The sequence below is a fragment of the Lepisosteus oculatus genome, chromosome 5 (assembly GCF_040954835.1).
Source record: "Lepisosteus oculatus isolate fLepOcu1 chromosome 5, fLepOcu1.hap2, whole genome shotgun sequence".
Classification (NCBI taxonomy): Eukaryota; Metazoa; Chordata; class Actinopteri; order Semionotiformes; family Lepisosteidae; genus Lepisosteus; species Lepisosteus oculatus.
In genome coordinates this window covers 2120876-2144679 of record NC_090700.1, presented here as the reverse complement: position 1 = coordinate 2144679, position 23804 = coordinate 2120876, and the positions used below count along the sequence as shown (strand labels likewise).

General features: G+C 35.7%; 6 protein-coding genes across 6 annotated transcripts; all 6 read left to right on the top strand.

The window, feature by feature from the left end:
• Window positions 1–2088: 2088 nt before the first annotated feature.
• LOC102698194 (olfactory receptor 52E8-like) lies at window positions 2089–3042 on the top strand. The gene has a single exon (XM_006627922.2). The coding sequence runs from the start codon at window positions 2089–2091 to the stop codon at window positions 2998–3000; it is 912 nt and encodes a 303-aa protein (XP_006627985.1). The 3' UTR covers window positions 3001–3042.
• A 2782-nt stretch (window positions 3043–5824) lies between these two features.
• On the top strand, window positions 5825–6757 carry LOC102697995 (olfactory receptor 13D1-like). The gene has a single exon (XM_006627921.2). The coding sequence runs from the start codon at window positions 5825–5827 to the stop codon at window positions 6755–6757; it is 933 nt and encodes a 310-aa protein (XP_006627984.2).
• Window positions 6758–10319: 3562 nt separating this feature from the next.
• Window positions 10320–11261, top strand: LOC102697795 (olfactory receptor 2G3-like). The gene has a single exon (XM_006627920.2). The coding sequence runs from the start codon at window positions 10329–10331 to the stop codon at window positions 11259–11261; it is 933 nt and encodes a 310-aa protein (XP_006627983.2). The 5' UTR covers window positions 10320–10328.
• A 5711-nt stretch (window positions 11262–16972) lies between these two features.
• Window positions 16973–17905, top strand: LOC102697604 (olfactory receptor 13C7-like). Its single transcript, XM_006627919.2, has one exon. The coding sequence runs from the start codon at window positions 16976–16978 to the stop codon at window positions 17903–17905; it is 930 nt and encodes a 309-aa protein (XP_006627982.2). The 5' UTR covers window positions 16973–16975.
• Window positions 17906–20478: 2573 nt separating this feature from the next.
• Window positions 20479–21414, top strand: LOC102697411 (olfactory receptor 4M1-like). Its single transcript, XM_006627918.2, has one exon. It carries the CDS (start codon window positions 20485–20487, stop codon window positions 21412–21414), a length of 930 nt encoding a protein of 309 aa, XP_006627981.2. The 5' UTR covers window positions 20479–20484.
• A 948-nt stretch (window positions 21415–22362) lies between these two features.
• LOC102697208 (olfactory receptor 2G3-like) lies at window positions 22363–23307 on the top strand. The gene has a single exon (XM_006627917.2). It carries the CDS (start codon window positions 22363–22365, stop codon window positions 23305–23307), a length of 945 nt encoding a protein of 314 aa, XP_006627980.2.
• The last annotated feature ends 497 nt before the right edge of the window (window positions 23308–23804 follow it).

The following is a 23804-nucleotide window of genomic DNA, read 5'->3' as shown; positions in this document are numbered from 1 at the left end:
AAATTATCAAAATTATTCTTATTTTGCATCACTACAGGATTTGATTTCCATAAAGCCTGAATTCATTTGAGATGTTTCTAAGATCTAAGATCATACAAATACAAATCTCAACAAAATAAATTGTTTATTTATTCAACCTCAGAGGCCCTTAACAAAAATCTGAATATTTTGACAACCGGACTACAATTCCTCAAATATATCTTTCTTTGAAATAACAAACGTGCTATTTTGTAATTCATTTCTAGACTAAAATCTGCAGTTACAAATGTTACAAGGTCATCTTTGATAGCAGAACAAAAGGGATTAGGACACTGCATGCTGTCACACAAAAACCTGCAGCGCCTGGCCTCTCTGACACCATGTGTCGGTGTCCACAGTGCTGTCTTTTTCAGCTGGAATAGAAGCTTTTCTTATTTGCAGCTCTACAAGGTCATAGGCATCTGCACAGATACAGAAGGAAGATACTGCACCGCAGGGCAGGAATGATAACAATACCTCCCAGCCCCAGCGAACTTGTCAACACTTGCACTTGTGTGCCAACACTTGAATAATCCCTGTGATCAGAACTAAAGTCACACCTATAGAAAGCAACTTGTCCTCTAACTATGGATCTCCACTTTCACTATAAAAACCAATCTTAGAAGACATTTAGTGCTCCTTTGACCTTCTTCATTGGGGCACTGTTTAATCTACTAAGGAATAATGCCTTTATACACATTTTCTGTTACCTTCATCTCACTTCATTTCAAGCTGAAAAGTTAGTGTACAGCAGAAAATCAAAATCAAAACTAAATGTGGCTGCAAAAGTTTAGCCATGTTGATATAAAGGTGTTTTATTTTGCAAAATTACTTGATGCCTTCCAGTATTATAAAAAGTTCAAATAGATTAAATACATTATCCTCCTGTTCTTTTAAGATATGTTATGGTTTTTAAAAGTAGATTAACTTGTGGCATTGTGGCATGCATTTTCATGCAGAGCTCTTGATTGTATAGATATTTGAAATCGTTGTAGAAAACAACTGTACTAATAAAAATCACAGTCAAGCACATTTTTATAGAACATGTATTATGTATTTCTAACTAAGCGATTAATCAATTTTCAAAGAAATGGTAAGTTCATTTTTAATTAGATCTTAAAAAAATGTTTGAACTACAGTATATTATTTTTTATACAGTTCCATAGTAATCATGACTGCATTTCCATCTATGACCCCCTGATGTGTGACTTTAGAAATTACGTGCAAGAATATTTTTTGAGTGCATACAAATTTTCTCCCGTCATTAGGATTAGAGTTATCTCATGAGTCAATATAAAAGTTTCTCTGCTGTTGCCTGGCTGCTGTCGGTGCTCAGGGTGAGCCTTCATGCATACCTCAGAGACGTAATTGAGAACTGTTCTTGTCTTACATCATTATGGGGCATTCTGTAGTGTCTGAAATCTCTTGGGACATTCCTAAGATCATCAGCCAACAGCCAATGCCTCTCATCTGAAAGGGAGAAGAAAAAAGATAAAGCTGACAGACAGAGTGAAAGTTTCACAGCTGTTCATCAGATGAAAAGGAGGTCAGTGCCTGGATTTGCTGTTGTCACAGTGTATAACCAGGTATAATAATATTTGTACAGAAAGTGTTGCTGCAACAGGAGTTAACAACTGTTAACCAAGGTAATACTGTTTTATCCTTTTCAACTTATGTTAGACACATTTTGTGATCTGCAGTACACATTTTATACTGCAGTATGAAAATTGTTGACATTATACATTTTGATGTCTGTGTTTTCTCTCTATACCAAGAAGAATAATCCTAACACGGAAACAAAAGAAATAATAACGAAAAAAAATTAAACACTCCTGTTGCTAGTTTCAATTTACTTTCACATTGCTTAAGTCCTTCAGATTCTACAGGCTGTTTTTACACAGTCTTGGTAAAGCTATTTCACTGGGGCACAGAATCATATAAAAATAGAACAACTATAAAATTACATGCACACTATATATTGAGTTAACTGAATAATAATAATAAATAATTTACAGCACATTATTTCTTTTTTGTATAGGCTCTATCAGCAAGACATTTCAAACATCATTAATGGACAACTTATCCTTTTACACAACATTAACTCTTTCAGGACTAAATGATTCAAGGATTAATAAATATATTTACTTTGGCTTCACTTTTTTGGGGTATATTTCCATCATTTTTGTTAATTTGACACTGATTGTGACCATCCTTCTGGAGAAATCCCTCCATGAACCCATGTATATCTTTGTTTGTAACTTGTGTTTTAATGGACTGTATGGAACTGCTGGTTTGTATCCTAAACTCCTGGCTGACTTTCTCTCTGACTCTCATGTTATCTCATACAGTGGATGCTTGTTTCAAATCTTTGTGATCTACTCTTCTGTTCTGTGTGAATTTACTAATTTAACAGTGATGGCTTATGACAGATATGTAGCAATATGTAGACCTTTACAGTACAATTCGATTATGACATCTCTTCTAATTGGTAAATTAATTCTTTTTACATGGATTTGTCCTTCTTTTTCTATGATTATCACAATTATATTGACTGTTAGGCTCCCTTTATGTGGATTGTATGTTGAAAAACTATACTGTGAACACTGGTCAATTGTGAAACTGTCTTGCATACCAACCACTTATAATCTTGTGTATGGATATATTATTATTGCTTTGTTTTTGATCCCTGTGTTTTATGTCTTCTATTCCTACATCCGGATAATTGCTGTCTGCAGAACATCTCAAACAGACCAGGTTAAATTTATGAACACCTGTTTGCCACACTTATTAACCTTTACCAACTTCCTCATAGCCATGCTCTTTGATGGACTGTACAGTAGATACGGTTCAAAAGCCATGTCCCAGGCTCTTCGCAATGTAATGTCACTGGAATTCCTAATCATCCCTCCTCTTTTCAATCCCATCATATATGGTTTAAAATTACACCAGATCAGGAGAAGACTCTTTAGAATATTTCACTGACATGATGTTTCTTTCAACTAGACCACACCAAAGATGAAAAACTCTGGGCGTTATGAGACATGTCATCATTTTATGAATGTATGAAACTGAAATACTAATAATTATTCTTTCATTTTTATAAAAAACAAATATAACCTTTCTTTGACAGAATGCTTCTGTTACAGAATGTCAGGTCCATAAGCAATTCATTTTAAAAAGTACAATTCAACAATTTTAATTCTCTTAAAACCCTGAATTGGTATTTCCCAACCATCTCACCATTAATATTTATTACAGAACCATGGGCAAGTAAAGACTTTCTAAGTCCTCTTCTTAGATGTTTGCTTTCATAGTCCTCAGACAGATTGTAGTCCTCAGTTTCTTGATGTGTTAATTTGTTATTATTAAAGTCCTTATTATTTCTATATCCTCTCTCACTGACCTCTGACTTACACTGCTTTGTTATCTGTTGTTTTGTGATAAATACTGGCTATGATATGGCTGAGATATGTTTGGCTGGCATTAGTCAAGTTTTTGACTTTTTATATTTCACATCCATTGTCTTAATCATTTTCAACAATATAAAAAACTTAGAAATCCCATAAAGAGCATCTTTCGATAGAGCTTGGGTTCACACAGAGTTTATGTTTCACATTAAACATGGCTCTTTCTTCATACTTCCAGGGCTCCTTCCACTGATTTTAGTAATACAGAAATCAGCATAATATTTCCCCTGATGTATCCACACAAATGTTCTCCTGTCAGGTCTGTGAAGGGCAAAATGTTATTTTATTTGTGCATAAAACCCTCTACCACATTCTCCGTCATTATATTATTTAATGTGGATTTCATCTGTCAGCTATAAACATTACCCCTGGATGGTGCAGGCTGATCATTTTCATGTGGATGGCAAGTTACAGTCATCCTGCCAATGAAAGTGCTGATGCTTCCTGCAAGGTCTGCAAGGGCTGTAGAAATGTCTGACGACCACCCCAAAGAGGAAACACTGGCCCATATGGGGATTGAACCCACGACCTTGGCATTATTAGTAGCACCACACGCTAACCAACTGAATTAAGCGGCCAATTTGTTACACATCTGAGTGATCGGGTGGTTTAAAGGCGCAGCCAAGAGAGAAAGAAGTGAAGACTGTGCTCAGACGTCAGCCAGGAAGGGACATGAACTCAGTTTGGAATTCCTGCTACAAGTGGGCTGGGCTGGCTAACAGGCCTGTGGGGTTCAGCTAGGTGGTATGACTTGAACAAGATGCAGCACATGCCCTGAGAGCTGGATCAGATGATCTTGATAGGCAGATTGGATGGGATGGCTATTTCCCAGGCCCAATAGCATTACCGTACACTGTCAAAGAGCAAAGAATGGCTTTCTAGACCCGGACCGATAGGTGGTATTAACACCTGCAGGAGTGGGGCATTGTCTGATTACATCATATCTTCTGACCACAGAAAGGAGAACAGAAGACTACACAACACACAGCACAACACAACGCAACACAGAAGTCTACACCCTCTTCTTTAGCCCAGTTGACAGATGGGTGGTCTTTGAGAGAGCATGTTTCAAGGAGCATGTTGGAAAGAATACTGCACTGTCTATACAGTACAGTATGTTACATACTGTACTGTATGTAAAGACCAAAAGAGTGCAAGAGTCCAAGTTATATGTGCATGTGAGAGAAAGATAAGAAATAGAGAGAGAGAGATTAGAAAAAGGAAGCCTTTCACTCAGTCAGCCCCAGAAGTGGTTGGCACCAAAGCCAGGATCCCAGAAGGAAAATGGACAAAGTAGTTGTGACAAGTTTGGCTATTCACCATATTTAACAAGTTCTTCTAGCCTGTGCCAAATCAAAGTTTTCACTAATGAGGTGGTTTAATGTGTTAGCAACAGTCATAATTACTTGAGTATATCACTGTGAGTCATTCAAATGATAAAATGATAACAAAAATATTTCATATCCAAAATAACACAAACACTTAATATACTTTTTTTCCTAAGAGAATGCAGTATATTAATAAATTAAGTGATATGTTTCTTTTGATGCATGGTATATAAAATGAAAAACAAATGTAATTAGTGCCTTATGATTGTAAGAAATGTATTCAATAATTCCATGGAGAATTGATCATGGTTTATTTTTATAATCTTGTTATGAATCAGATGCCCATAAAGTCTCTTGAAATTTTAGTCAGCTGATGAACCACCATTAAAACCATGTAGCTTCTCCTTAGAGAATGATTATAAAGGTGAGCATCTTTCTTTAAATCAAGCAATTCAAGTCTGCATTCAGCTTGTACCACAAAGAAAAGAGAGCAGGAATAATTATTTATGCATAGAAAACGGTAAAAAAAATCATTTTTATTTTTTAAATACTTTACAGTTATAGAAATACTTTAATCAAGGCTGGCATTTTTCTTACCTTTTAACTTTTAACTGTTAAATGTCAATTTTTAACTTGTTTACCTGTTAACTTCTTAAATTTGCATTTTTATTTTTGTTCATATATCTTACTTCCCATTTTGTGTGTTTAGATTTTTTTTTTATTCCGAAAGGCTTTAGTAAGGGATTTGTAAAGTTTGTGTGTCCATAAGATACTTAATCTTGAATGGCACTTTTTCCAACCATTATGTATTTTAATTTAATGTAACTTAAAATAAATTTACTATATAATATTTAATATTAAATACTGAGAGATGTTCTACAATGTTATATTTAGAATACATGTGCAATTGTTGATTTGCATGATAATTGTATTCAATATGCTAATCAATTTAAACTACTTTTTTATTTATAGGATTTATCACCAAGGAAATTGAAAACATTTCTAATACTTATGGACAACGTATCCCATTTTACCACTTTCACTCTTTCAGGACTGAATGAATCAGTCACAAATAAATATATCTATTTTGCCCTAACACTTCTTTGGTACCTTGTGATCATTATTGTTAATTTGACATTAATTGCATTAATTCTTCTGGAGAAAACTCTGCATGAACCAATGTACATCTTCCTCTGTAATCTGTGTGTTAACGGACTGTATGGAACTGCTGGCTTCTGCCCTAAACTCCTGGCTGATTTTCTCTCTGACACTCATGTCATCTCATACACTGGATGTCTCCTCCAAACATTTGTTATCTTCTCTTACTCTTTGTGTGAATTTACCAATTTAACAGTGATGGCCTATGACAGGTATGTGGCAATATGCAAACCCTTGCACTACAATTCTATCATGACACCTCTAACTGTAGGCAAGTTATTGCTTTTTTCTTGGATTTTTCCCTGCTTTTCTGTGACATTTACTATTTTATTGACTATTGGGCAGCCATTTTGTGGAAATCACATTGAAAAGCTCTACTGTGACAACTGGTCCCTTGAGAGACTATTGTGTAAATTCTCAACAGTGAGCATTGTATTTGGGCTTATACAAATGGCTTGCTTTATAGCTCTTGTGTTATTTATTTTTTATTCATACATAAAATTAATTGCTGCATGCAGACGATCTCAAGAAGACCGAAGTAAATTTATGCATACTTGTTTACCACACTTGATAACTTTCTTGAACTTTATAATTGCCACACTTTTTGATACACTAAACACACGATTTGGGGATCAGGAAATGTCCCAGAGTTTGAGAAATTTAATGTCTGTGGAATATCTGATTGTTCCCCCTCTTTTCAATCCCATCATATATGGTTTTAAGCTGAATCAGATCAGGAAAAAGGTGCTGAGAATGCTGTGTAATCATAAGATTGCTCAAATCTAAACAAAGACAAAAATAATTATTTTCTTTTTTCTTGTTTCAGATCCTTTTGCTCTCTGCATTTGGTCTTCAAGAAAAGACAACTTTTAATTTGCATATATATTTTATTAGTAATAACAAATTACCATTAGTAGTAATATCGTTATAATTGAAGATTTAATATGTACAAGATGATACGCTTTTCCATAGCTTTAATATGTGCACAATGTATTTCAAGAATGAATCTCTTTCTACAGATTTTTGTGTAACTGAAGGTACTTTCACTGGATACTTCACTTTTTGAATGTACGTTGACAAAAAGAGTACAAGGACTGATTTCTCTTTGGACTTATTTAGTACAATACTTCCTCTGTCTGTTGTATGGGCTGTTCCTTTGAGGGGATATATATATATACTGTACAGTGCCTTGTAAAAAAATAAAGAGAAGAAGGATTTCCTTTTCAGACATTAAATGTGTCATTGCAGCTGTGGTCATAAAATTTCACTTAATACTGGAAAATGGTATAGACTTGTACCAACCAGTTTTATAAAGATATTCATGGTATCTAATGGTGTGATTTCTTCTGCATTGCTTACATCTGTGTTTATATATTAGTGCTGTATTTGTGAAGAATTATTCTTACATTTTTCAGGGATATAAAGGCATTAACTCATAATAAAAATATTCAGTGGAAATGTAGTTTCCACTTTTATATGAGTTTTAGAGTATTATTTTATCTGACCGTCACATTCAAAGAATTATGCAAAATGGTGCCATTATTCCCAGCAAAAACAAAAGTTACAGTGGTTGTCCTTTAAATTATGATAAATGGAAGCCATGCCTGTAATGATTAAAGAAAAACCTCCGTAATTCCCAGGCAAATATGTAATTTGGAAATTATGTGCTGTGCTTTCATAATACAGTACATGATCCTCATCTGGAAAGGATAAGAACAATTATGATTTAATGGTGAAGAATTTTTCTATGTGTGTTGCTCCCTTAAAGAAATCCTTATTTTGAAAATTGTAAAGGATCTGTTTCATGCCTTCTGGCACATGGTGCTCACTGGATTAGGGGTCTAATTGCTAAACCATTGTAATTCCTTAAGCTTGTCTGATACTCAGCCCACACACTGGTGTTAAATACTGACTTTACTCTTTGTCTGTAAAGTGACATTTGTACTGGTCCTATCACCAGAAACAGTAGTCTAATGCTGGGCACATGTTTTGTTTTATTTATATAAAATTGCTTGAGAGCCAATTCATTTGGTTGGTAAATGTGACAAATTAGCTACTACAATGCTTCATATTGGCTACGCGTATATTTAAGATGGTATTGCTTTTATAAGGCTTCAGAAGATTATGATCAATATGAATTATGGACGTAGCACTAATTAAATGACAAGCTGCGGTGTATTAACAAATCATGACAAAATAGTAAATCTCGAAAAGCATCTGAATTTCTAAAAACTTTCCCCTTAGGAGAAATTTTAGTTTTAAAACAACAGATTAATGTATCTATTATTTGTGACAGGTCTACTTTATTCTCACGAGTGCTTTCAATATTCATATCGCCACATCAGAAACTATAATGTTTCTCACCTTGGTTTTGCAGTCAGTACATTAATTTTGCCGTATCTGAATGTAGCAGGCCCTATTCTACCATATATATGTGTACCTCAGTCAGCTTAGCTTCCTTAAGACTTACAGAAGGAATGTTTGACAGGTATCCTATGTAACAAGTGACAGGTGCACATAATAACGAAAATAAAATACAAAAGGGTTGGAGCGCCCTCTAGAGTAGGATGACGACCATGACACCCTAACCTGCTGGCCATTCCAAAGGTAAAAATGTTTTGAGTGTCCCTTACTTTTGACTGTAAATTGTAAAGAATGCAATGGGATAAATTATTAATTTTGTTTTTTAAACCAAAATAATTTTAGATACGGATTTTTTTTTAATGTTGAGAAAGTGAGAAAGCAATGATAGAAAGTTTACACATACCAGTGTTTCTTTACTACACTTACAAGTGTTTTACTTTTTATTTTTTTAATGCACCTACATACTGTACAAATGCAAGCATTCGCTCGTGTTAAACAAGGTAAGCAAGTCTGGCTGTATTGCTAATCAGGATCTTTAAAATTGCTTTAAAATATTTCATCGGTTCAATTTCTGGGGTGCTATCTGTGTGGACTTTGCTTGTTCTCCTAGTGTTCGCGTCAGTGCTTTGGTTTTCTCCTGCAGTCCATCAACATATCGGCAGGTTAACTGGCTTCTAGGACAACTAGACCTGGTGTGACTGTGTGCATGTCTTTGTCTATGTGTGCCCTGGAACAGACTGGCATTCCATCCAGGGTATACCCTGCCCCACACTCGTTGCTTGCTGGTATGGACTCACCCACAACAATTCTTGCATAAAGAGGTTAGAAATGGATGGTTCCAGAGTCCCTTCTAATCTTCATGACTCCCACTGCCTTTGTATGAATATTTCCACGTTTTTTTTTTACATAGATGAAAAAATATGACTTGTTTTTAAAAGGGTTATGACTTCTTTAAAATTTCTGACTTTCTGTAATTAGCCTCAGTCTCATTAAACAAGTATTTCAGAGTGATGAGTCTCCAAAGACTGCAATTCTCTAAAGCCTCCCTCATGCAGGAGACATAATGTATAAAGCTGAGTAAAATAGCTCATCTTAGGAAACAACACTTCGTGCTCTTCCTGCAGCACCATACAGTATGAGAGGTAATTAGTATATAGAATTTTAATAAATACTTGTTGAAATGGTGGAAAAATAATAAAGAGACAAGACACACACTGTTTTTAAAATAATGATTAGTTGAACAGAGCAAAACAATTGAGAATTTTAGTTGTACTCTTTTCTATTTCCGTGTTTCAGATGCTTGATTATTATTTTATTTTCCATGTTAGAAGATTGCTGTCTGAGAACTCTCCTTGGGGACTCATCACACTATAATACATGTTTAGTGAGACTGAAACTAATTACAGAAAGCCAGATGGTTGAAAGAAACAAAAATCCTTTAAAACAGTGTCTTGGTGTATTATAAGGATCTCCAGAATTCTTCCTGTGGAAGGCTGTGGAATTATTTCCCAGCATACTCTGTATTTGGTCTTGCAATCCAGCTAGCATGTTTGGACCCTGTCTTAAACTCTGTTTCATTTATTGAATTATTTTGTTGACAAAATGTTACAGTACATTGACATGTACTGTAAATCTGTTGTTTTGTTATTTTCTGACAAACACTTTGAGATAATGTATTGTGAAAAGCACTAGGTAAAGCTTATATCTTATTTTTTAATAAGTCTTTCAGGGAGCTGGAGTTAGTACAACGCCACCTACAGACAACATTTGAAGATACATCTAGATCACACAAAATGATGAAATCGCTATTTGATTTCTTCAACATTGTGATCTTTGTCTGATTTTTGTCTGTTGTCTAGGTTTCCTTTAGTATCCCATTACTGTTGGCATGTTATGTTCTGGAAGATTACTAACAACTCTATTTAAAGCGGAGAACAAGGTTCAATTTCTGCCACATCGCTATTGGTAAGTCCAATCTAAATCACCAACTGCAATGGAGAACTCATCTGATGTTATTATATTTACACTCCATGGATTAAATGAGACACGATCAAATAAATATATATTTTTTGCCTTTACTCTTCTCTTTTACCTGTTGATTACTTTCTTAAATCTGACACTGATTGCTACAGTCCTTCTGGAGAAATCCCTCCATGAGCCCATGTACATCTTCATCTGTAACTTGAGTGTTAACGCACTCTATGGAACTGCTGGATTGTACCCTAAACTACTGGTTGACTTTCTTTCTGATACTCATATGATCTCCTATACTGCATGTATCATTCAAATCTTTGTGATTTACTCTTACGTTTACTGTGAGCTCACCAACTTAACAGTGATGGCCTTTGACAGATATGTTGCGATTTGCAGACCCTTGGAATACCACGTTATCATGACTCCTCTAACTGTCACCAAGTGTCTAATGATTTCCTGGATTTCCTCCCTCTTTGACTTGATTATTCTAATTTTGCTTACTATCAGACTCCCTTTATGTGGATCTCACATTGAGAAGCTTTACTGTGAAAACTGGTCAGTTGTCAAGTTATCTTGTGTGGATACAACCATAAACAATGTGTATGGATATACTCTAATTATTAAATATACTGTAAAATTCTTTTTGATTATATATTCCTATATCTTCATTATCAGAGCCTGTTTAAAGTCTGTTGAAAGCAGAACTAAGTTTATTCAGACTTGTTTGCCTCATTTGATTACATTAATCAGCTTTGGTGTCACTATGCTCTTTGATGCGATGTACACTCGTTACGGCTCTAGAAACACACCACAGAGTCTTCGCAACATCATGGCTGTGGAGTTTCTAGTCATCCCTCCTCTTCTAAATCCCCTCATATATGGTTTAAACATGACTCGGATTCGCAGGACAGTATTCAGATTGTGCAGTAGAAAAATAAAGATACTTCTGTGATTAAGAGATACAGTAAGGATTAAGCACTTATTTTGTCTTTAGACTTTTTGTTAAATATTTTCTAAACATTGACAAAGAACCACATTTTGCATAATATTTGTTAGTCTCAGAACAATCATAATTAATAATTTCCGAGAATGATCTAATATCATAACGTGTCAGTATAATGCCACTTTTACATTAGAATGGCTCAACTTGCTTGTCTTCTCAGCTTTTCTCTGCAAGAATTTTATGCACCCACAACTTTCATTGTTGCGTATGTTAGTCCTGACAGTTACTGTATAAAATTCCATAATACATTATTCTCGATTGAAAGGATTTTAAAGAAATTGATCAGTGTGGTGACTGGGAGACATTGTGTTGTAGAAGGACTGATCCTCCAGATGAGATATTAAACTGAAATTTTAATTGCCATCTACAGTAGAAAATGCATAAAAACTCACGTCAGTGGAAAGCGCTCTGCTGTAATCCACAGTCCTGTCCAACATATCACTTTCAGCCCTTCACAACTCAGAACAGATCACTATGTGGCATTTTTGTTGTGTTAGATGTTTCTGAAATGGTAGCTTTAATCTATTTTTTCGGAGTCATCAAATTTCTTGAAAGTATAACATGCTTTATATGTTATGTAAACATACTGTTTAAAATATATAGGCTAGCTACCTTTTTAAAATGTAATGTGACTGTGCAGTATTCTTTTTCTGAAAAGGGAATTACTGTAGATGCCATGAATGGAGCCTGGATGGAACCTCGATTTTTTTCATGTGCCTGGTTCTGCTGAAATTCTCAGAAAACAAGAAATGGAGTGACTATGAACTAATAAAAACAGCTGAATGTTTTATAAGCAATTTGCTATTATATTGTTGAGGTATGTACTGCTCAAAATGTTCTAATATCATTTTAATGATCACTTGCAAAACAGGGGTGTAAATAACTGTATCTAGATGAAGGCAGTCTGCAACAAACTGACTAAACAGAATGGTTGTTTTTTTGTTTGTGGAGCCTTGTTCAGGTGTAAATAATTTTAAAAATATTAAAATTTTAAATGAATTAAAATTATTTTAGAAATGTAAAATTAATGTAATATAAAATGAATAAATGCCACTCACAAAATCCCAAAGTATTGTAAATATTTATTTTTTGTCTTTGTTTACTCATGTCAGAGCTAGTAGTCTAAATAGGCCTGGGTGAGTTCTCCAAGGCAGCATGAGTGAAAGGCAGATTAGCATGTCCATTTGAAACACTACCTTTCTGAAATTTCTGAAATTCAGAAAACAAATGTCCTTGTCACTAGCTGCTCCCAGAAAAAAACTAGATGTACTTATGGATTTCTATCAGATATTAAATGAACATGTATGAGATATTAAACTGAAAAGAACACATTTTTTTATTAAAATTAATCAGATATCTATAATGCATTGCATGGAATGAACTGGATTTAAAAGGCCAGCAGAGTGTCCTGATTTGGAGCACAGCACACACACTCATATTGAGGAGTAAGGAGGTTGGAGGGAGAATAGGCGAAACTCATAAATACCACATAGACAGTCACCAGGAGAAATGTCAGTGTTTAAAAGGTGTAATTGGTTTCTCTCCAGCTGACCAAGCAGCTATTTTAGTCCTTACAATGCACTGTAAATATCTGATGAATTTCTAAAAGGATTATGTTCTTCTCAGTTTAATTTGTCCTCAATACAAATGGTGCATGACCCAAATACATGGACAAAAAACTACATTTCCTGACATCCCACACACATTAAATAATTCTGTGTAGTAATACCCACATATATCATATACCAGCTATTACCACTGCTCTTGCAACTTACAGTATGCAATAAAGTAATTAAAATCGCTGCTCAAAACTTTTATTTTAATCTAGCCTTTTTTTATTTTTAATGAGTTTATTTGGTTATAAATACTATGTTTTTGAAGCTACAATGTAAAATATAAGTTTATAATTTTTATATTGATTGAAATCTAAAATAAAATTATCTTTTTTTATTAATAATATATTTATACACTATTTCTAATAATTCTATATACTAGTGTATCTAATTAAAAATGATAATTCTATTACAGTTATATAGTATTCTGATATCTCATTAGGAGTTGTAGTAGCAATGTGGTAATAACATCCTGTTTCAACAATGTAATCATTGTATTTAATGAAATTGTTTGTCACTAATACAGTATGTGTACAGTATGAGTAGTGCAGGAAAGCACTAATGGGTTAACAAATATTTAATATTGTTCCAATTTGTCTTATAACCACATGCAGCCTTGTGTACTTTAAGAATTCACCCCTCCACCTGGCAGTCTTACAGAATAGTACAATTCTGCATTAGATTGCTCATCTGTGTCACGATCGTCATCCCTCCTCTAGAGGGCGCTCCCACCTTTCTTGTATTATTTGTCATTACTCGCACCTGTCCCCTCTTCCGCCCTTATTATTTAAGTCTGGCGTCTCCTTAGCTCACGGCTCAGCTTTGGAAGACAGACGCCCAGAAGCCGGACTATCACTGGGTCCAGGAGTGGCCCGAGGGTTTAGGCTTCATCACGGCATCCTGACCTCTGAGCCCAGGGCTCAGAGCACCCTGCTCCATTATGGTCTTACCCTTCCGTGTTCCTGCTTCCTTGTTCCTGTGTTAGTCTCGGATGGACCACCCAGCAATGGACATTGGACTGCGCCCAGACTACCACATTGGACCTCCCTTGGATTTGTCGCCTCAGCCTTTCCCTGTGCTCCGGATCACCACCGTCACTGCCCCCTGTCTGTCGACCCGACCTGACCTTGCTGTCTCTTCCCTGTTGTGCTTCCCCAGACACTTCCGGATTATACCGTCATGGAATCTTTACAACAAAGTACACGGGCGTCAGGACCGGCTCCCCTGACAGAAAGCATCAGGGTTTTTTTTTCTCTTTTTTTTTTGGCATCTGGACCCTTATTGTTTTGATTTGGAAAGTCTGCGTGTTTTGGATTTTTTTTATTTTTCTCTTTCCTGGGATTTTTTTTTTCAAAGAAAGGACTGCCCATCCTGTATATATATTCATGTTTTTTTGGTGACTTTCCTGTTGTAAATAGTCATTGTATATAGTAATCTTTCCTACTTGTATATAGGCTTGGCTTTTATTTGTCCGTGGTTTATATAGTCACCTTTGTTTCCAGAGTCTGCCCTTATAGGAGGGGGTACTGTTATGGTCACCATCCTCTCCTACAGAGGGCGCTCCAACCTCCTCATGTTAGTCTTAGCTATTACCTGCATTATTTCCTGGTGTGCCTTGTTTTAACTCCCCTATTTAAGTTTACTCCTTCTTGCCTTCGGGGCTCAGCTTTGGTACTCGGTAGCCCGATGGCCTGCCTGCAACCAGCCTTTGGGAGGAAGCCTGAGGGCACAGGCCTGTTTACGCTCCACGACCCACTGAGCCCAGGGCCTGGATTTTTGCCTCATATGTGATCCCATTCATCCTGATGGGTCTCCCAGCAAGGGACTTATGGACTGCTTCCTGACTTCATGAACGTCCCTGGATATGTTTTCCTTCGGATTTTCCCTGCACTTCAGCACGAACTTCCCTACTTCACAGTGAGCACCAATAAACCCTGTGTGTCTTCCCTGAACGCTGTCTATGGTCCTTTTTCCAGATTCACATAGGGTCTAAACACCATCCTCCATGGGAGACCAACCCTTCCTTGACAATCCGTACAAAAGATCAGGAATGTTAATCCTGGTGTCCTGGAAAATGATATATTTTACATACAGTACACAAATCAGATCACTTGAATTCACTCCTGAAGCTGTTTTTCATAACATCAGAATATATTGGGGCTGCTGTGTGTCACCCAAATTGCACTTTACTTGTGGATTGAAGAGGGTCATACTGTATATGTAAAATGTGTTGGTTTCCTTTTGGATAAAATGAAATTACATATGAAGATCTTATGAAGTCAGGTTAGGAAAAACAAGTATGACACATAACAAAATATTTTGAAATTGTTTTATTCATATGAGGTTTACATTCAAAGTCACATATTTGAAGTCCCACCGCAACGTAAGAAACACAAATTCTTCATATATAGGACAGGTAGTTTTTATAGTATGCTTTAAGTAAACATAATTCCATTCTGAGTTCATAGTTCCACTCATTCACAGGTCACATCTGAATAATTTCAGTATCTATTGTTTGTCTCATTTTCTTCCCTCACAATTCAATGAAGTTGATGTCACTTCTAAAAAGCCATATCTTTTTAACAGGACATGCATATAATTAGAATTAGAATTAGAATTAGTTTGAAGCACAATATCTACAGTACTTTTAATACAGTACTTCTATTTTACCCAATACCTACTTTTATTCAATAATGTTATATTGTGTTACTATATGTACTGTATATTATTAGGATACTTAGAGTGGGTCAGGTGGCACGAGGATTTCTTGGAACACTAGGTTCCAATTCCCAACAATCCTGAAATGATATCTTTTTGCATTTTTGCTAATTGTTCAAGTAACACTTGTGCTTAATGAAATATGAACCTATGAGGTCTTGTTATTTAAAAAATGATCTGGGCTTCTTTCGAATGTCTGGCTTAACCTAATTATTCTCAGTCTCATTAAACAAATAGTGCTGTGACTCAAGGCTCCCAGGACTGTTTTCAGACAGCAGACCTCTCTCCTACGGGAGACATACCCTGTATAAAACTGAGTAAAGTAGCTCAGAGTGGAAAACATCTTCATGCTCTTCCTGCAACATCACCTGAGGTAATGAGACTATTGATATTTCATCCCTCTATTTATAATACTAATAAATCAAGGTCTGCATTATTGTTAGAGGCTTAATGCATTTGAAAGTTTAATTATATTCAGTTTTTCTTTTCTGTTTCCATGTAAGTATATCAGTGGTGGCTTGGTTACCCTTAGGAACTTATTCACATTCCTATGTGTCTCTTTCACGATAATTTGCCTATCAATCTAGCACTAATCTCACATCTGTATTAGGTCCTGTAATTCAGATTTTCTAATCATTGAATCATTGTCACGGTCCTCAACCTACCCCTAGAGGGCGCTCCACTTTTTTCCTGTTCCAAATTCCGTGTTTTTATTCATGTCCTTCCAGTCTGTCTTGTGTCCAGTTCCTATTTAGTCCCTGTGTCTCCAGTGTTGCTGGCTGAGCATTAGGGTACGGATGTCGTGAGACCTGCCTACTACCGGGTCGCCCCACGTACAGTACGTGGCCTGAAGGCATAGGTTTCTGCCCCGACATCGCCTGACCCCCTGAGCTGGGGCTAACTTTGGTGTTTGTCCCTTTTTGCCGCTACACATAGGGTCCTTACTGCTCCCCTGGTCATTCCACGACATGCCTTTCCAACATCCATGACAATCATGTATTAAAATATAAATCATTTTGTTCTATTATTTTGTTGAGAAGCACCTTGAGATGATTATTATGAACAGCACTATATAATGCTTCTTATCTTATTCTCTAACAGGTTATATGTGTGTCATCTGCATGTGCACCTGAAGATATGGTACATGTGAAGACTGTGCAACAGGTTAAAAACACTGTCAATCTTCATCAATCTGAGTCACATTTTGAACATGTAACTTGTGATGCTTGGACTGCCTAAATTGCAGTTTTTCAGTGTCTAAGTCTTAGAAATCGTTCAGGTCTCTATCCCAAAGCAGTATACACAAGGTTCATTTTTAAACTGCTAGAAACGATGAACTCTTCTGATGTAACAGTATTTACTCTTCATGGATTAAATGATACAAGAACAAATAAATCCATTTTTTTCACCTTTACTGTTCTTTTTTACCTGTTCATTATATTTTTTAATCTGATTCTAATTGCTGCAGTCCTTCTGGAGAAATCCCTCCATGAGCCCATGTATATCTTCATTTGTAATTTGTGTGTTAACGCACTATATGGATCTGCTGGACTGTATCCTAAACTCCTAAATGACTTTCTTTCTGACACTCATGTAATCTCCTATACTGCTTGTATCACTCAATTATTTGTGATCTACTCTTTTGTGTTCTGTGAATTTACTATCTTAACAATGATGGCCTTTGACAGATACATTGCAATATGTAGACCACTAGAATACCATGCTGTCATGACTCCTTTAACTGTTGTCAAATTTCTAATGTTTTCCTGGCTTTTCCCCCTCTTTGAAATGATGATTGCAGTTTTGTTAACTCTTAGACTACCTTTATGTGGGTCTCACATTGACAAGTTCTACTGTGAAAACTGGTCAGTTGTCAAACTGTCTTGTGTAGACACAACTCTTAATAATCTGTATGGATATATTTTAATTCTTAAATATACTGTACAATCCCTTTTTGTTATATTTTCCTATATCTTGATTATTAGAACATGTTTAATGTCTAATGAAAGCAGAAAAAAGTTTATGCAGACCTGCCTTCCTCATTTGATCACATTAATCAGCTTTCTTGTCACTATGCTCTTTGATGTGATGTACACTCGTTATGGATCCAGGAACACACCACAGATTCTTCGTAATATCATGGCAGTGGAGTTTCTAGTCATCCCTCCTCTTCTGAATCCCCTAATTTATGGCTTAAATCTCACTCAGATCCGCAGAACAGTTTTCAAATTGTGTAATAGAAAAATAAAAGCTCTTAATTGATTATCAAATATTAAATACTGTTTGAGCATCTCTGAATCCTCAGGTCTTAGTCACCATTGGGTTTTGGCGAATTTCCCCCCTACTTCTGCTAATTAATAATTACATAATTCTGCATTCTGCTTCATTTTGCTTCATGGTACAGTATGTTTCCTTCTATTAAATGTATTGTTTGCTTATTGTTTGTTTGTTTAAAAAATGAAATTTATTCTATGATTTTTAAATCTCAAATATTTAAGCACAATATCTTGAAATATATCACATTTTGTATGAATTTACATTTCTATTATGGTAGAATGGGTGAAGATGAGACTATACCAATGTATAAAACTAATAGAGGCTATCCAAAAAGGCTCGCAGCTATAAATGCACAAGTACTGTAGTGATAATCCCTGGTTTCCCCTTTCACAGGTGGCAGTGTATTAAGAGAGGTAGGAGACTCACTAGTTTAACTATCCTTTTCTGGTACATGAGCGTGCAGAGAGAGTCACTGAGAGAAGAGTGGCATGTCGGAGACAAAGAGGTGGAGAGAAAATAATGGCTGCAATGGCTGAACTTGGGAGTTAGGCGAGAGAGAGCAGGCAAAGGAAAGAGATCCCTATTTATAGAGGCTGAGAGAGGGGAAACGAGTCTGCAAACTAGTAGAGGGCTCGGGAGTCAGAGGCTCCCAGACAGACTACGTCCGGGGGTGGGACACTGCAGTATTTATCCCCCTGAATCAATACTCAGTGGAATCACCTGTCCCAGAATTCAACATGTTTTAGTTTGTGCTTGTTCTTTGCAAATGTTTGTATTGATCATTTCTGACTGACTATGCTAAATTACTACCTACCTAAATATTATTTCTAATTATTACTTATTTTTTGGAGTTCTCAAGAGATTCTCTGGCACATACATCAGGACGTACAGTAGGACTAGCTTAACAGAAGATTACTAAAGGATCAAGAAACAGATGGAAAAGATACTTGGAAGCTAAAAACTGAAATTGGCAAAATGAGTGAAATCTCTTAGCTTTGTTTCTAAAATTCACAATTGTTGTAAAATGCATAATTAGCATTGCTACCACCCAGATGCAGAACTTGAGTTGGGTTTTGAAATAGGATGCCTGAGCGTGTGCAGTTAATAATAATAATAATTGCTTACACTTATATAGCGCTTTTCTGGTAAAAAGTGCTTTACAGGTAATTGGGATCCCCTCCACCATCACCAATGTGCAACATCCACCTGGATGATGCGACGGCAGCCATAATGTGTCAGAAAACTCACCACACATCAGTTATCAGTGGGGGTGCCTAGAAGAGAATGAAATGAGTGTACTGGGCCAAATGATCTCCTCTCCTCTCTAAAAATGCTGATGTTGTGTAATTTTGGCAACCAGGTGATACTAACTAAAATAAACCAATAATTAATCTACAAACTATAGACTTTGCAAATTAATCAGTAAATGCAATGTTCTGCATTTAAAGTATTGCTTCAGACCTAACTGTTAATCTTTATAGACTCACTGTTTTTATACAAATATTTACCAGTAATTTACAGAGGTGAAAGACATATACCTTGTTTAGAAAGAATCTTTGCTTCATTTAAGGACCTTGCTTTCTGCAAGTATTCCTTGTCTCATTAAACAAATAATGCAGTGACACGGGTCTCTCAGGGCTGTTTTCAAACATGAATTCTCTAAAGCCTCTCTCCTGTAGGAGAGATACTGTACATGTATAAAGCTAAGTAAATTACCTCAGATTGGAAAACAGCTTCATGCTCTTCCTGCAGCAGCACCTGAGAGGTAATTAGTATAAAGATATTTCATTGCTTTTATTTGTTTGTTGAAATGGTAATAAGTTCAAGTAGGGAGGTGCGTCAGCATGTGTAGTCTGCAAAAGAACAGGGAGCGGGATTATTCCATGTGTGAGCTCACACCTGAAGAAGGCTCCACAGCTGAAACATTGTGTTTCCTTTCTTTTCTTTTCAGCAGGGAATAAACCCATTACCTGTTCCTTTGCATAATAATAATAATACAATTTTAATGAGACAAAGCCTTGCTTTCAACTGAAGAAATACATTTGAAACTTCCCACGTACATTTCTGTATGCTTTTTCAACAATGTACAGTAATGTCCTTTAGCTGGGGAGGAGAAGCTTCCATCCCAAGCAGTCACTTCCAAGCTCCAGACAGACACACTTTTACAGTCTAAATTTTAACCCTATTTGATTTAGTTTGCTCATTTGTGTAAACCTGATTTTGTTTTGTTTATTGTAATAAACCTTAAAAATAATGTGTCTTTGGCAGTGCTTTGTAAGATGAAGATTATTATTTATCAGGACAGGACATCAAGGAAGCAAGTACAGTACAGTGTCATCAGGCAACATGTGGAGAAGAATCTAGCAACAGGAAAAAAACACCGATCTGTGATTTTGAGTCGGATATTTTTCTGATATAATTTGTGCTGCTAGGGGCAAAAGACCAAATCCCGGTAGAGGTTTTTATGTTCTGGAAAGTTATTAAGGTCCCTAATTTCATTGCTGCAAATTAAAGGTTTAACCTGTGATAAAATATTTTTGAAAAGTATTAAACTTGTAACAACAATGGAGGATCCATCCATCACACTATTCACTCTCAATGGATTAAATGAGACAAAATCAGATAAAAATATGTTTTTTTCCTTCACTCTAATTTTTTACCTATTCATCATATTCTTAAATCTGACACTGATTGCTACAATCTTCCTGGAGAAATCCCTCCATGAGCCCATGTACATCTTCATCTGTAACTTGAGTGTTAATGCACTGTATGGAACTGCTGGATTGTATCCAAAACTCCTGGCTGACTTTCTCTCAGATACTCATGTGATCTCCTATTCTGCATGTATTATTCAAATTTTTGTGATCTACTCTTTTGTTTTCTGTGAATTTACCATCTTAACAGTGATGGCCTATGACAGGTATGTGGCAATATGCAGACCCTTAGAGTACCATTCTGTCATGACGCCTAAAACAGTTATCACATTTTTGATGATTTCTTGGATTTTTCCTTTCTGTGAAACATTGATTCCCATTTTGTTAGCTATCAGGTTGCCTTTATGTGGCTCTCACATTGACAAACTCTACTGTGAAAACTGGGCGGTTGTCAAGCTGTCTTGTGTAGATACAACCCTAAACAATGTGCTTGGGTATATTCTATTTCTTAAATATGTTGTAAAATTTATATTTATTTTATATTCCTATATACTGATTATCAGAGCATGTTTGAAGTCTAGCGAAGGCAGACGTAAGTTTATGCAGACCTGTTTGCCACATTTGATCACATTAATCAGTTTCACGGTTACCATGCTCTTTGATGCAATGCACACACGTTACGGATCCAGAAACATACCACAGACTATTCGAAATATCATGGCAGTGGAGTTTTTAGTCATCCCTCCTCTTCTAAATCCTCTCATATATGCCTTAAATCTCACACAGATTCGCAGAACAGTTTTCAGGTTGTGTAACAGAAAAATTAAGTCCCATCTGTAATAAAAAAGTAATAATTTTAACAACAATTTTTGTTATATATTGAATAGGCTTTGGAAGAGATGTACTTTTAATGTACAATGCTTGTAATATCCTGAAAGAAAGTCAATTGTTTACTAAATTAAAAGAAAGTTTACTAAATTAATTTAGTTAAATGTCTGGATTTTGTTTCACTTTGACATTATAGAGTACTTTGTGTTGATGAGTGGCAAAAATTCTCAGTTAAATACATCATGTTTCCATGCTGTAAGACAATAAAATGTGAAAAAGTCCAAGGGGGTTGAATACTTTTTATAGGCACTGTATATCAAAGACATAGTTAAAAATATGATCCCAGCTTGTCTTAATCATAATGTTGCCCATAATTGTTCACAAGCTCATTAAACAAGAACAGCGAAAATCTCCCAGGACCATTTATAGGCTGCAATTCTCTGAAGCCTTCTTCCTGCAGGAGATATACTGTATAAAGCAGTAAAGCAGCTCCAGTTGAAAAACAAAGCTTCATTCTCTTTCTGCAACATCACCCTGCTTTTACTGAGAAGTTTCTATTTCAAACGACATGATGAATTCTTTATAAGCCTTAAATAATCAGGGGAAATAACTACATTACTTTTGACTCATTTACCTAAGCAGCTGCATTGGAGAGTTTCTATACATGTAGCAGTTTTTTTGTTTGTTTCAAAAACTAAAACATTCTGATATGTGAAACAGAATCTGTGATACATCTGGCACTGAGCTGGAGTCATTATACTACTATCTGCTAGGAAGACACGACGATGAATCTGGACCATGTAACAGGGGAAAAAACACTATTTTTTTTAGAGCAAGACTCTTTTCGGATGTGTTATGTGGTTCTGGAAAAACTCTCTGTGGCTACTGTAGCATTTTAAACATTTTAAAGCACTGATCTAAAAATCCAATATTACCTATTGTGGACAGGCAAGTTTAAAAATGGCATCTACAGTGGGGAATTCATCTGATGTCATAGTATTTACACTCTATGGCTTAAATGAGACAAAATCAACTAAATTACTCTTTTTTGCCTTTACTCTTCAATTTTACTTACTGGTCATTTTTTTAAATCTAACTCTAGTTGCAACAATCCTCCTGGAGAAATCCCTCCATGATCCCATGTACATCTTCATCTGTAACCTGAGTGTGAACTCACTCTATGGAACTGCTGGTTTGTATCCTAAACTTTTGAGTGACTTTCTCTCTGATTCTCATGTGATCTCCTACATTGCTTGTATCACTCAAATCGTTGTGATCTATTCTTTTCTCTTCTGTGAATTTACCACCTTGACAGTGATGGCCTATGACAGGTATGTGGCGATTTGCAAACCCTTAGAATACCATGCTGTCATGACTCCTCTGAGAGTTTTCAAATTTCTATTGATTTCTTGGCTCCTTCCTTTTTCTGATATGATCATTCCAGCTGTGTTAATGATCCGACTGCCTCTATGTGGGTCTCACATTGACAAGCTCTACTGTGAAAACTGGGCAGTTGTGAAATTGTCTTGTGTGGACACAACTCTCAACAATTTGTCTGGATATATTTTATTGTTTAAATATACATTACAATTCCTTTTTATTGTATATTCTTACATCTTGATTATTAAAGCATGTGTAAAGACTAGTGAAGGAAGGAGTAAATTTATGCAGACATGTATGCCTCATTTGATCTCATTAATCAGTTTCATGGCTACATTCCTCTTTGATGCAATGTACACTAGATATGGAGCTAGAAATGCACCACAGGCTCTTCGCAATATCATGGCAGTGGAGTTTCTAGTCATCCCTCCTCTTCTAAATCCCCTCATATATGGATTAAATCTCACTCAGATTCGTAGAACACTTTTGAAATTGTGTAACAAAAGTATAAAACCGTACACCTAATGCTTATAAGATACATACATTTCTTTTGGTACTACTGTATTTATTAAAAAATGTTGTTTTTTTTTTTTTATTGTACCTATCACATTGGTCAGGCTTGAAATTCCCAAGGTGAGTCAGATTAAGAACTGTGAGGTTGAGCCAGAGTGTGTGTCTTCCAAAGCTAATCAATTCATAGGAAAACTGATAACTCTGTGTTATAGACAGGAGGAGATATACAGTGGATTACATTGGTTTAATATTTTTGTGTTAGGATTGTATTACAAACAAGCTATCTCACGTTTTTCTTTAATTTATACATTCTGGGTTGTCAGAAAAACCTACACTTCTTATCCTACCACAATATTAATTAGTGTAGTGATAATTGCACATTACACATCTGTCTAGGTACACGCCAAACTATTTAATTTATTTGAGAGCATGACTAAAGTCAAGGACTCTCACACTAACATAATTTCTGTAAACTATGGTTTAAAAATACCATATTTCATGTAAAAATA

Excerpts from the sequence above, each read along its gene's own strand:
- LOC102698194 (XM_006627922.2), top strand. The coding sequence starts at position 2,089 with ATGGACAACTTATCCTTTTACACAACATTAACTCTTTCAGGACTAAAT.
- LOC102697995 (XM_006627921.2), top strand. The coding sequence starts at position 5,825 with ATGGACAACGTATCCCATTTTACCACTTTCACTCTTTCAGGACTGAAT.
- LOC102697795 (XM_006627920.2), top strand. The coding sequence starts at position 10,329 with ATGGAGAACTCATCTGATGTTATTATATTTACACTCCATGGATTAAAT.
- LOC102697604 (XM_006627919.2), top strand. The coding sequence starts at position 16,976 with ATGAACTCTTCTGATGTAACAGTATTTACTCTTCATGGATTAAATGAT.
- LOC102697411 (XM_006627918.2), top strand. The coding sequence starts at position 20,485 with ATGGAGGATCCATCCATCACACTATTCACTCTCAATGGATTAAATGAG.
- LOC102697208 (XM_006627917.2), top strand. The coding sequence starts at position 22,363 with ATGGCATCTACAGTGGGGAATTCATCTGATGTCATAGTATTTACACTC.